Below are 14,419 nucleotides of genomic sequence, written 5' to 3' on the forward strand. Positions count from 1 at the left end.
GTCGGCTGCCAAGTGATCATAAAGGTGCAGCCCAAAATAACGTGATGAGGTGGAGGTGTCCTGCTGAAATTTCCAAATTGCCTTATACAGTTTGTGTCCTTTTGAGCAAGGGGAATAGTGTTCTGAAACCACCATGATTTCTTCCCTACTATGGCTACAATGGTTCTACAGTGGTGGCCAAGTCATGAGGCATGGTTTGGTTGACAAAAAATCATGAAATCGTCCCTTGCAACCGGCGGGTTCACATGGCTTCAATTTGGCAGATTTTTGTTGAGTTTTAGTTTTGGATAGTTTTGGGTGGAAAAAATGAGTTATGATAAGTGTTATTTTTCCTTTAATACTATTGATTTTATTTTATTTCTATATATTTTTATTTATTTTCTTGGATTTGAAGGAATGAGAAGATTAAGTGCAAAAGGAGAGCATTTTGGTACAAAAGAAGAGACTACGGATCCAGATCTTAAGAGAGCCGATGAGGTTTGAGCGAGAAGCTGTGTCCCATCGGCAGCAAAGACATTTCTCTCACTCAAAGGTGAGAAAGCTTACCTCTCGGTAAGCAAGGAGATTCCCGACCAGAGGGCACAAATACTTAGCGCCAATATATTTTACCTTCTGGGAGAGAAGACTTGGCAACAAGGTTTTGGATGGTTAGATTGGGCGACTAGTCTAATCGACCAACTTAAAAATCCACCTAAACAACATCGTGGGCAAGAACTTGAAAAGGCGAGATGAGTCTTTCATCCCCGATCGGGAGTCTTTCTACTCGGTAGGTCAAGAGAGGGCCGTGTGGTCTTTGTGACCTCCACTCAAGTGATATTCATCGCATACGACATCTACTCAGTGGGATAATTCATCCCGATCGGAATCAATCTATTGGCGACCAAATCCTCCCGAACTTCGCAATTCAAGTCGCATATCACTAAATTTTCCATTTTAGATAATCTTGTTAATCTTATGTGAATTTTGTACTGAGTGCTAAGATAAAGGCTAACCTTACCATCAACCCTAATGTAATTAATAACCCAAAATTATAAGGTCCTCTTGCAAACTCAAATATCCAAAATTATTCTTATTCTAGAATAGCTCAACTCCTAGTTAACTAGGATTAAGGTTACAAAGGTCAACACCTAAGGAGCTTTTTAAGTGGGGTGTTATAGGAAAAATAAAGAACTCCGAGAGAGAGAGAGGTGAGGCTAGATTCGGGGAAAAGGAAAGAGATTGGCGTGGGGGCCGGAGGAGAAGGAGGGGGTGGCCGTCGAGGTGAGGTGGCGATGCGTGGGCTGTAGCTGAGGCAGTGCTAGGCAACAACAACCATGGGAAACTCGAGGGAGCAAAAACTACGGAGAAGAAGAGGGAGGAGTGATTGGCGTTTGCTAGAGGGGAGAGGAGAAGGAGGTGGCCTGCATCATGTATAAATGATAAGGGGAGACGGCAAGAGGAAAAGGAATAAGGGGAGATGCGGTTTAAATTGTGTTAGCTTTTGCTGAAACCTAGAAAATATCGCCCAAAACCTGAATAACCTGGAGTAAAATATAATTCAGATAAGTTTATTTACGGTGATAAATAGTCGACACAAAAAACTAATAATCTCGTTGCAAAAACTAATAACCCACGAGAATAAAATATTTCTTGTAAGATTATTTGCAGCGAGAAAATGTTGCGAAAGCTAATAAGTTTGTCGCAAAAACTATTAACCCACGAAATGTAAGTATTTTTTGTAAGTTTATTTGTGGCAACTTTCGTCAAATTTTTTTTTTCCCCCAATGTTTTACTTGCTGATGTGATTTCATGGCAAAAGGCTTGTTTTCTTTCCCACGAACAATTTTCGTGTCATCAGCACACTATTTGCCATGATCGTATATTGACTCACTCAAAAGTTAGTAGCACAAACGCTATCCCAAGTGCAGTAGGGTGTCGCGTAATAATTAGGAATAAATTTCTAGATCGTCTCATCAGCAAAAGTTACTTAAAATCAAACTCATTTAAAATGGTGAAAATATTCACAAAAAGAAAATAAAAGTGGTGATATGTGCAATGAATGGAATAGTGCAACAGGATTAAAAAAAGGCACTAGTCCTGGACTAGCTACATATTTTTAGATTTTTTTTAGTGTTGGAATGAAATGTAAAAGACTAACAAATTGAAATTAACAATCAAGGAACCAACTAAGCTAAACAATCATAATTAATCAGAAAATTAATGAATAAAACTAAAATTATTTAAGTCTTAATTAAGTTTTAATCAATCTAATTTGCAATGGAACTAAGAGATTAATAAAACTAAACTAAGAATTAAACTAGATTAGAAAATAATTGACAAAATACAAACTGAAAATTGAAAAGTCTCAAAATCAAGATTCTAAGATTCATCCTTGTATTCAAATCACAAATTCTCAAAATCAATCCATAGTAATTGTAATCACTGTTAAATGAAAGTTTAAAAGAGCAAGAAAAATAACTACATCAAACTTAAACATACTGAAAATAAAATATCCAAAATTAAATTATTCTAAATTAAAAATCTCAAAAACACACAATAAAATTCAAATTAAAATTAAATATAGATTAAAAAAAAAACAAGTCAAATAAATGAAGATAAAGATAAAAAACAGTTAAAGAGATTGAAAAAGCTACAATTTAGGGTACGTTTGGATAGCGAGAAGTGTTGAAAAGTGTTGAAAATGTTTGTGAATAGTTATGAGTAGAGATTGGAATGAGTTTGTGGGTCCCATTGAGAGTATTTTGAATTGTTTGGATGTGTGAAGTATAATGAGTTGTTGACTTTTGAGTAGGAAGTTGAAAAATGTGTGGGTCCCATAAATATTATAGTGATTTTATTTTTAGTAATAAATATTATAATGATTTTATTATAGTGATTTTTTAATATTAATAAATATTGTAGTGATTTTATTTTACTTTTATATATAATAATGATAAATATTATAATGATTTTATTTTTAATTTATATATAATAGTGATAAATATTATAGTAATGTTATTTTTTATTTATATATTATAGTGATTTTATTTTTAATTTATATATAATAGTGATAAATATTATAGTATTTTATTTTTTATTTATATATAATAGTGATTTTATTTTTTATTTATATATTTTAATGATTTTATTTTTTATTTATATATAATAGAGATAAATATTATAATGATTTTATTTTTTATTTATATATTATAGTGATTTTATTTTTTATTTATATATTATAATGATTTTATTTTTTATTTATATTTAATAGTGATCTTATTTTTTATTTATATATTATAGTGATTTTATTTTTTATTTATATATTATAGCGATTTTATTTTTTATTTATATATTATAGCGATTTTATTTTTTATTTATATAATATAGTGATAAATATTTTTTATTTATATATTATAGTGATTTTATTTTTTATTTATATATAATAGTGATAAATATTTTTTATTTATATATTATAGTGATTTTATATTATAATGATTTTTTTTTATATTTAATAGTGATAAATATTATAGTGATTTTATTTTTTATTTATATATAATAGTAATAAGTATTATAGAATGTTTGTGAATAGTTATGAGTAAAGATTAAAGTGGGTTTGTGGGTCCCATTGAAAGTATTTTAAATTGTTTGATATGTGAAATATTTTTAAAAATACGAGAATACTTGAAAAGTATTGAAAATATTCTAGTATCCAAACACACCTTAGACCCCTCAAGTTTCATGAAGCCGCCAAGTTCTTTTTCTGTTTGCGTCCATTTCGGCGCCAAAAAAGAGTATTCAAAACTTCCATCCTTTTCACGTCTCCCGACCAAAGTGAAAGAAAAATAAAATTCCTCTTGCGTCCTTTGGCTTCTTCTCCCCTTTCAAAACCGAAAAAAGCTTGCTTTTCTTTTTCTTTTTCTTTCTTCTCCGTGCGGTGTGCGTAACACTATTTTTTTCTTTTAAATAAATTCCAAAGAACCTCACATTTGGTTGCTCCCTTCTATGCAAGGATTTTCTTCTGGTGCATCTTTCTTCTAATTTTTTCTTTTTTTCTCTTTAAGCAAAATAAAAAAAAAAAAAGAACAAATAAAATGAAAGAATAAAATATCAAAGATGTGTTATGCATGTAAATAAATATTGTCTAATTAAATCACAAAGTATAAAATTAAGAATAAACTATGTTATAAATCAATTTAAATTACAATTCGGATTTATTCATGTTAATAATTTTTTCATCTAAAACTAATAATAATATTCATGTAATGAAATAAATAAAATATATAAATTCTAAATATATAAATTATGTAATAACTCAGTGCAATCATATATCTTAAAAAAAGAATTCGTGAAAAAAGCTCATATTTATTGTAGTCGCCAAGAGATGAGATTTTTTTCTCCATTAATTTTTCACTGCTCCTACAAGATAAAAACAAACCAATGATATTGCATGAGAGTATTGGATTAGTCATATTCACACTGATTTCTATAATAATAAAACATAACTATTTTTTATATAATTTCTTTAATTAATTTTTATTTTTCATAATCTTCAATAATCTCTAAAAATCATTTTCATTTTCATTTTCACAATCCAATAATCTATAATATAACAATCTCATATGTAAATAAAAATCTCATAATTTATACATGATGATGCAGCGCAAAATGTACGAGACAGATTCAAAAGTCGACCTACTGATCAACAATGTTGATTTGGACCTAAAATTATTCTCAATTCATAAGCTAGTACATATAAATAATGAGGAGTTGCGCGCACGCCGGGTCCAAAGCTTTCGACTCGGAACCAATTCAGAATGAACAATCAACGTACTTGGACGGATCATCACGGCCTAAAAAGAAATAATTTTGCGCGTGTGAAAATTGCCTCGTCATGGACGCAAATTGACCCCAACGGTTGAATAATCCTCTTGCTGAAATAATTATAGTCGCTAGATGCTTTTTTGTCAATTTTATGTATCGTTGTCATGTATTTTCCAAGTAAAAAATAAATAATTTCCTGAGTTCTTCCAAGTCAACCAAGCTAGCTCAAGGAATCAGACCACCTCGCGCGCGCCCATATATGGCCAGCAGAATGCAACCCATTTTACTCGACATCACATGCAATTTGGTGACCAACACAAAATCCATCGTTACCTGCTCTTGCAACCACTATCATTGATCATTTCTTGCTCTTGATCTGCAATGGCTTCTATGATAACCAGCCAACCTCACTTTGTTTTGATACCACTCATGGCACAAGGCCACATGATACCCATGATAGACATGGCTAGGCACTTTGCAGAGCGTGGCGTGATTGTCAGCTTGGTCACTACCCCCTACAATGCCTCCAGATTCGAAACAGCCATTCATCGAGCAACAAAATCTGGCCTCCCGATTCTGCTTGTTCAACTGGAATTTCCATGCCAACAAGTGGGACTTCCTGCTGGGTACGAGAATCTTGACATCCTCCCATCACCAGACCTATTGACCAAGTTCTATGAAGGTCTGAACATGCTACAACAACCTTTAGAAAAGCACCTCCAAAATCAAAGGCACCCTCCAACTTGCATCATATCTGACAAGTGCCTCTCTTGGACATCCGAAACAGCTCAAAAGTTTAATATCCCAAGGCTTGTTTTCCACGGGATGGGTTGTTTCTCGCTTCTAAGCTCCCATAATATCAAATTTTACAATGCTCATCGTTCTATCAGTTCCGACTCGGAACCCTTTGTGATCCCAGGATTGCCCCAAAGAATTGAGATAACAAGAGCCCAGCTTCCAGGTTCATTATTTGCAATACTGCCTGGTATGGATGATGTCCGAGACAAGATGCAAGAGGCCGAGTCAACAGCTTATGGGGTTGTTGTGAATACTTTCAATGAATTGGAGCAGCGGATCATTGAGGAGTATGGGAAGGCCATCAAGAAGAAGGTGTGGTGCGTTGGTCCAGTTTCTTTATATAACAAAGAGAATTTGGACAAGTTCGAGAGAGGTGACAAACCCTTAATTAACGAGCAACAATGCTTGGGATGGCTTAACTCGATGGAACCAAGCTCTGTCATTTATGCTTGTTTGGGCAGTTTATGCCACCTGGTTCCCTCACAAATAATCGAGCTTGGGTTAGGTCTTGAGGCATCAAAACAACCATTTATTTGGGTGATTAAAACAGGCGAGAGATATCTAGAGTTGGAGGAGTGGCTGGAGAAGGAAAGATTTGAGGAAAGGAACAAAGGAAGGGGACTCCTGATCAAGGGATGGGCTCCCCAAGATTTCATTCTGTCTCATCCGGCAATCGGAGGTTTCATTACCCACTGCGGTTGGAACTCAACGATAGAAAGTGTGTGCCATGGAGTGCCAATGATCACTTGGCCTCTCTTTTCGGAGCAGTTCTTGAATGAAAAACTGGTGGTAGAAATTCTGAGGATTGGGATTCGAGTAGGGGTGGAGATCCCTGTCAGATGGGGGGAAGAAGAGAAAGTTGGGGTTTCAGTGAAGAAAGAAAAAGTGGAGAAGGCAATAGCATTGTTGATGGATGGGGGAGATGAAGGTGCAAGGAGAAGAAGGAAAGCAAGAGAGCTTGGAGAGATGGCAAGAAGGGCAGTGGAAAAAGGAGGATCCTCTCAATTGAACATGTCATCCCTTATCGAAGATATAGCCAAATTACCATCCGTTCAAGACAAGGAGTAGTATGTACATACGGTACTCCCTTGTAATAAAAAGGCAAATCATATATAGGATGTTATGTATTTAATTTGCCAATCAACAAATGTAAGTTATAAAGTTCTGGTCTTATAGAGTAGATTATAATTAATTGTCATGAGATTATTATGTAGGGAGATCGATGGAATAAAAGAATGATCACTAGGGTTTTTTTTTATTGTTTTCAATTTGTCATGTATGTTTGAAATGAATAAATAAATATATATATATATATATATATATATTATATTTGTCTTGAAATCCCACAACGTACGAGACAATAAAATACCTGAAATCCCACAAACATTGTTGAATTTTACTTTTTTTACGTTGCTCCTAATTGTCATATTCTTTCATGCTTTTGTATTATAGCTGCCGCACGTGTGAAGTTATGAATATGTGGAAAGATGAGTGGTTTGGAATAAATAAGGATTGATATTTAGACAAGATACGCAGCCAGCGGACCTCAGATTTTCTACTCTCAATGCCCCACTCCCTCAGATTTTCTCTTAGGTTTCTCTCTCTCCCTCTACCTTTCCCTCTCCCTCTCCAGCCTCTCTCTCTCTCTCTCTCTCTCTCTCTCTCTCTCTCTCTCTCTGTGAGTCTCTCCCATTCACAGACCCCACCAGCGACCACCGCTTGAGACCTATCATCAAAGACCCTAGCCACCGTAAACCGAACCATCCCAACGCAAACTACCCAGACCTTCCACACCCAAGGCCACGGCAACCACCAAGTGGCACGACCACACACGACCACCTGCACCCTTCAAAATCGCTGCCTCGCGAGACTATCTCCACATAAAACCAACGCCACAGCTCGGCCATGAATCACCCACTTACACCACCCAGTCACGGCCTTGCACCACCACTACCAACCCTACGTAAACCACCATAAAGCCTCTACTTTTCCACATTCGAAACAGAGCACTGCTCTCTCATAACTCACCTCAGCCGCTGCCCCACGTCGGAACCACCCTGGTGAGCCTCTACTACTTAGACCTGCCCTTGTGAGCCTCACTCACCAACCCGAGTAGCTCCACCATGAAGAGCTCAAACAACCATTGTTGTCGTCCAGTTGAGCATCACTGCGGGATTGGAAGGCAACCATCGGCAACAACTCCAGATTGTGGGAGATCGTCGGATTACAGCCCCCACCGTTCTATCGTACTCCGCCCCTCACCACGGTTGCACAGCCTAAGCCAACCCTCGGTTTCTCCCTCTATCTCTGTACAAATTGTTCTCTCTCTCTCTCTCTCTACGTTAGTTACACCTCAGTATGTGCATTTCATCTGGAATTTATTTCCTAGTTTTTTTATTTTACGCGCATATATGTTACTATAATTACAAAGACTGCCCTTAAGAAATAAAATGAAATAACCCTCTTTGCCGTGTAGCTGTATTGATCAAGATGACTCTAACCTCTTTAGATGGGTTGAATTCACATGGACTTTTGTTCTAGTTGGGCTTATTCCAATTCCAACTATAGTTAAATTAAATTCCAACTATAGTTAAATTCTAGTTGGGCTTAAATTAACTATCAAAAATATTATTTTCAAGCTGGGCTTATTTTACTTCGAGTAAACCTAGAAACTTTATTTTACAAAATAATTTAGAATTAATGTATTAGTTGGAGAAATTAAGTGGATATTGATGAATTTGGGAAGCGATGAGCCCATCATGAGGAGATGCCGTCAGAAGCAGCGCGCCTGCAGAAGCTTCCTGGACAACGGAAAACTTAAAAATAGTGTTCGACCTCGGGAGAAGGGTAGGGCGGTTCATGATAAAATTTCCACCGTACCCATTCGGTGAGAATTAGCAGAGTAAGTGTGGGGGTGATTTTCCCTCTACCCAAGGCCAAGGAGGCCTAGCCAAGCTCGGTCCAGCATGAAAGGACATAGATCTAGCCCACTAAGAGGATCCCCTATACATGACTTGTGGGAGGAACGGTGCAGCAGAGGATGGAACTGGTCGAGACTCATTGGTCTGAGGTTCCTTAGATATTGTCCAGTCATCGAGTGTCTGCCCACAAAGCAGGTGCGACTTGCGGAGGATCCTTGATTTACTGTCAAGGAAAGAATGAATGGACTAGGGTAAAGCAGACCAAGGGGAGAAGATTGGAGAATCACGCCGCATTTAATGGCCCTACCGCTCGAGTGGCACGCCACATTAATAGAATCTTCGGAGAACCATGCCGCAAATATAAAACTGCCATTAATACAAAACTGCCATTAATCTATTTACAAAACTGCCATTATTGAAATACAAATATAAAAACCTGACACATCTTGAACAAATCTCCACCTTGACAACTCTTTTATCCTTGTAAAGTGATATTCTTCTTCCTCTAAACTGTTCCTACAAAGTAATCCGAGCTCTAATAGCTTCCTATATTAATCAAATTTAGGCAATGCCTAAACTTGGTAACTGGTATGGATTTTGTCATCATATCAGAAAGGTTTTCCTCAGTTGCATCCTTTTTCTACTTTAATCTCATCTATTACATCCCTCACAAAATGAAGTCGAATGTATATGTGTTTAAACCTTTCGTGGTATATTGAATTTTTAGCAAGATGTATAGTGCTTTGGTTATCACAATAACTCCTTTAAATATGCCTCACTACAAGAACATGAGGCTTTTGCTGCCAAAAAAATTTTAGGCGAGTGTTTATTCGACGTCACAGACCATTCGTTACTATAGCCGCAATTTTGTAGTGGCGGAACTGGGATTTGACATAAGAAATACCTTTTGCTATGAATTAGTCTCGTCGCAACAAACTAGTTCGTGAAATGGGTTGGCAGTGCAACTTAATTTCTTGTTGCGGCGACATTTTATCGCCACATTAAGTCTGATGCGTTAAAATCGACGGAAAACCGATATCCCTCTCCGCAAACCAAACACTCCACATTCCTCTCTCTGTCTTCTCTATGATAGATCGATCTCCTCCCGATACCGTCCATATGCTACACGTCGTCGCCTCCTCGCCGTCGCCTGTAAGTCTCCTCTGTCTCTCTTTATCTTTCACCGTCCATCCGTCTCTCTCTCTCTCTATTTCTATAACTTTCACTCAGTCCGTCCCTCTTCCTCCACGATTAGGTTGCCCCACCGTCGCGTGCGACCTCCTCCACTCGATCCCTATTTAAGCAAGCCGGTTGGTATTCTTTCAATCTTTGTGGTATTTCTCTCACTCACTCCATGTCTATCTCTCTCTATTTTGGGTATATTTGTATTTAGCTAGCTTTTTATGTTCATTTGCAAGTGAAAGGTAAAGTCATTTACATGGTTATCAATCTACTAAATGGTTGTGAATCTAGTAGTTTTTTTTTTTTTTTTTTGTGAATCTAGCTTTTTTTGTACATACAAATTCGAATGATATTAGTTTAAATTGGTTGTGAATCTATTACAATTTGCAGTGCCTTATCTACATTAGGAACTTTTTGATGCTAATTTGCTGGTTTTTTATGCTGATTTGCTGATGATTTGCTTTATCTACAAATTGTAGTGCTTTAAAGATGCTGAGTTATAATTAAGTTGGGGTTTTGGGAGGTTTGGCAAACGTTGTTTTGGGTGATTTACATATGAGTGTTCGTGTATGTAGGTTTTATCTGGTTTTGGTTAATATGAGGTCGATCAACCCAATATGGATTTTGATCAACCTTTTGTTTGATGCCTTTAATATTAACTACGCTCAAAGAAATTTTGTTGTGTAAATGACTTTTAGTTTTTGTTAAAAAAACCTGTTCCATTATGCAAGAGGAATCCTTGATAGTTGAAATCAAATGCATTGCATGTTTTAACTGTCGAATACAAATAAGAAGCTTCTATGTTTCGAAGCTTTAGTCAAAAGAATATTGGCTCTCCAGACCACTTAGGCGGTCGAGATTTTTTTAACATCATTCAGACCACTTAGGTGGTCGAGATTTTTTTTTTTGCAAACACTCCAACACCCTTTCCCACAAATTGTAAAAGTTGTTTTTTTTCATCTCGACTGTAGGATGTCTCTTTGAAGGTGATCTGCAGGAAAAAAATCTTGTATGAAAAATTCTTTTCTTTTTTTTAGTTAGTTGTACATGATGAGGTTATTTAAACATTCCCTTACTCTTCCTGATATGCTCCCTAGCACTCATTCATTCTTGCTTTGATGCAAAGTATTTCATAGTTGCTCAAGAATGGGAATTTAAACATTTCCTTACTCATCTCCTCAATGAATAGTACATTTGGAATTACCAACCTTTACATGATATTTCTTCAGTTCAAGTAGACAACCATCCAACTCCTATATTTTTCATGTTACAGTGATTTTGAATGTGTGTTTGAATATTTATTTGGGTGGCGATTATTTATTACCTTTTCCAGAATATTTATTTGTTCACACATTGCATCTTTCTTTTTCCTGCAGTGCTACTGAGTTTATTCTATATAAGCTGAAAATGGTGAGAAGATAACTGAAGTCCACAGTGCTGCCAAGTTTATTGTATATAAGCATTCCCAAATGACAGTTGGAAATAATTGAAGAAGACATTTCATTTGTAAATTTGTAATGTTAAAGTTTGAATATCAGGATGTTGATCAGTTTAGAACTGTGGGGATGAACTATTATTTTGGTATTTACTGACTCAGTTTTCCTTACTACAAATATATTCAGATTCCAACTATTTATAGACTAATACAAAGATCACTGTACAGAGCATATTTCTCATTGAATTCAAGCCATACAACTTAGCAAATCTATTGTGTACTACTATTCTTCTAGGTTCTTCCATAATATTCCAAGCGAGTAATTTTGTTATTGGCTTCTGACATCATTCTTTGAGTCACCATTTATCGAGTCTTCCTTTGAGGTTTGCTGTCATAATTTTGTTATTGCCTTCTGTCATCATTATTTATTACCTATATAGGAGCCAAGATCATATTGGTTTGCTGTGAGTAAGATATGCATTGTTTGTCCCGTGCTTATCATGATATAATCCGTGGCAATGGTTTTGATGTAATGACCATCCATCCCAAGAACTGTGAAATTGTGTTGAGCAACTGCAAAGAAGACTTCTGCATTCATGACACCATTAACAACTCGAAGAAGATTGGTTTTGCCATAATCAACTATCCAACGGTATGCCGTTCCTACAACAAAATTAAGATCCTGGTTAAAACTGAGTCTACTACTATATATATATATATATATATGTTGGTGATTAATTGAATGATAATAAAAATACTACTCATAAGCGAATGACACACACACACACACACATATATATATATATGAGTACTGCTACATCCACAAAAAAATTTCACAAACTGATGTAGCTTCATCTGACCTGTTAGATCTACTTCACAATAAAAATAATTTTACAATCTGACGAACTATATCAAACCACATCAGTTTGTGGAATTATTTTTGTGTAATCCATTTGTGGCTAGAGCATTTCCCTATATATATATATATATATATATATATATATATATATATGTAAACATTGTACAATAGCTAATTTCCTAAAATCATAGTGTTGCTGATTTTGTGCTAATTAAGTGTGACCCTGTCAAATAGTCTCCTTGATTTTAGTTAACCAACTTGTATGGAATGTAATTAAATGAACTATCATAGACTGAAGTAGCTATTCAGCAGATGAATAAGAAGTGGTGGGCTTTGAATACTTCCCGAACTAGTACTTATATCTTGTTTATTTTTCTATATATTAGTTTCCTTTATCTCTCCCTTTTTTTTTCCCTAATTTCATCTGCTTTGTGCTACAGTTCTGTGCGAGAACATATGTCATAGAATCTCAATTGGTATGTACGCTTTTTTATTCATTTCTATACAAAGGTGGCATGCACATACGTTAATTCACATACGTTAAGGCTATCACTTAGTGCAAAGTCACTTCATGAAGTCAGTCCTTTACACGAAACCAGTCCACAGAAAGTTGAGAGTTGTTTTATCTTTAGAGAAATCTGCTTACCTATGGGTGCTTTTCATTGTTTTCAAGATGCAGCACATGTGGGTGCCATTGGAGACTGATTTCATTTTTTCTAACCTTTAAGCACTAAGAGATCCTAGTAGTAAGTATTTTCTTACGTGCTTGACTTTGTCTTTTGGAAAAAAGTCCACTACTTATTAGTTTCATGAAAATCTAATGATTGAGTTAGTTTGGTAATATTATATTGGGTTGAAGCTAAAATTTTCTTGTAGGATTTTCTCAGCTAAGGTGGAATGTTATTGTTCATTGCTCTCAAATTTTATTTATGCAAACATAGATGTACAATCTAGTGAAGTAAGCTCAGTTGAGAGGTTTTTTCTGAAATGCTCTTGTTTATTTCACAAATCTGTAAGGGAGGTTTAATAATCTGTAAAATGAGCTTATTTCACCCTAGTTTAAAAATATATTTTGATGAGCTTATTTCGACCTGTCTACAACCACAAACCAAAATGAATGATTTGTAAAAGCTTTTCTGTTGCCATTCAAATTTCACAATAAAATTTTATCCACCTGGGTCTACCAACATGGCTTTTAGTTATTATTTTTTATTCGAAATTTTATTTATGCTGCATGGAGCTTTATCACAGAGAAAGAAAGTGGACTTTTTGGATGGCCTTGGTTGTGTGGACCATGTAGAAAGTAAAATAGTAATACTCAAACAGGCATTTTATCCCATTTCTTTAACTTTTATGTGGTGATGATTAAAGTTTAAGCCTGTAGAAATGTTGCAACTTCATGTATGATGAATTTTTCACATAAAGAGGCACGATGATCACCCTATTCTCTAAGTATTTTCACATCGCAATTCTGTTTTTCAGAGGTTGCATATAGAATCAATTTCCAATCAATTGCAAGTTCCATTTGCCATGAGAGGAACAAGAAGAGGAATTGGTGTACATGCCCGAATGATAGAAACTCGCATACGCGCAAATCAAGGGAACACATGGAGTGGTCCAACTCCTCAATCGCAGCCTAGTAGGTGGACATGAAGGGTTGAGCGTCCTGAATCATCTGATGACTCAACACAGCCCCAATCATTTGATGACTCAACACAGCCCCCAGATATGGTTTTAGGTACTGAGTTGCCTGAAATTAGCAATGGTCCAGAAACAAGGCTTGAGAACAATGGTAATAAGTATAGACTGATGTGGGAATTACAAAGAATTTAATATTCATTGCTCATGGATTTGTCTACAATATCTATTAATGTATGAATTGGTTGGACAATGATTAATGCTGGAATTCAAACTGTCCATTTATTATCTGCTCTATTCAACTAGGAATGTTGTTGTCAATAGAGATTCCCCACTCATTTAACACTTATGGAATGTTAATAAAAATTGTAAAGACAAACCTAATTAACCAGGAAACACTCACGGTTTGGCTGCTCCATTGTGCAGTTTGTTTAGTGATTCTTATTTATTAATCATTTATGTCAACATGTTAATGGTAGGGAAACAAACAATGTGAAGGTGTCGTGGACCAGCTGGGTGCACTGAGTTTATGAAGCTTCGTAAGCATGGTCTTATTCCTTCGAAAATTAATGATGGTGAGAGGGCACCATCATATGAAAATGCGGTGTTCTTTACAACAAGGGTAACATGGATTATCAAGCATCATGCAACCATGGTTCAATATAGTTGGGATGTTGTTGATGCACAAGAGAAAGAGGAGCTGATCAATCGTGTCCGGGTATTGAGTTGCTTTGATCATAATATACTTGCCACAGATCCTTTGAATATATTTCATAAGATTATGTC

At 35.6% G+C, this 14,419-nt stretch overlaps 1 protein-coding gene and 1 long non-coding RNA gene across 2 annotated transcripts; both read left to right on the plus strand.

Annotated features, from left to right (window-relative positions):
- The first annotated feature begins 5,112 nt into the window (after window positions 1-5,112).
- LOC108984485 (UDP-glycosyltransferase 73D1-like) lies at window positions 5,113-6,825 on the plus strand. The gene has a single exon (XM_035688875.1). It carries the CDS (start codon window positions 5,182-5,184, stop codon window positions 6,664-6,666), a length of 1,485 nt encoding a protein of 494 aa, XP_035544768.1. The 5' UTR covers window positions 5,113-5,181; the 3' UTR covers window positions 6,667-6,825.
- A 361-nt stretch (window positions 6,826-7,186) lies between these two features.
- On the plus strand, window positions 7,187-11,377 carry LOC118347907. Its single transcript, XR_004801067.1, has 2 exons — window positions 7,187-7,907; window positions 11,078-11,377. It is a non-coding gene; the product is annotated as an uncharacterized LOC118347907 (long non-coding RNA).
- The last annotated feature ends 3,042 nt before the right edge of the window (window positions 11,378-14,419 follow it).

The sequence above is a fragment of the Juglans regia genome, chromosome 3 (genome assembly GCF_001411555.2).
Source record: "Juglans regia cultivar Chandler chromosome 3, Walnut 2.0, whole genome shotgun sequence".
Lineage (NCBI taxonomy): Eukaryota > Viridiplantae > Streptophyta > Magnoliopsida > Fagales > Juglandaceae > Juglans > Juglans regia.

What these genes read in the sequence shown, in the direction of transcription:
- LOC108984485 (XM_035688875.1), top strand. Translation starts at nt 5,182, where the DNA reads ATGGCTTCTATGATAACCAGCCAACCTCACTTTGTTTTGATACCACTC.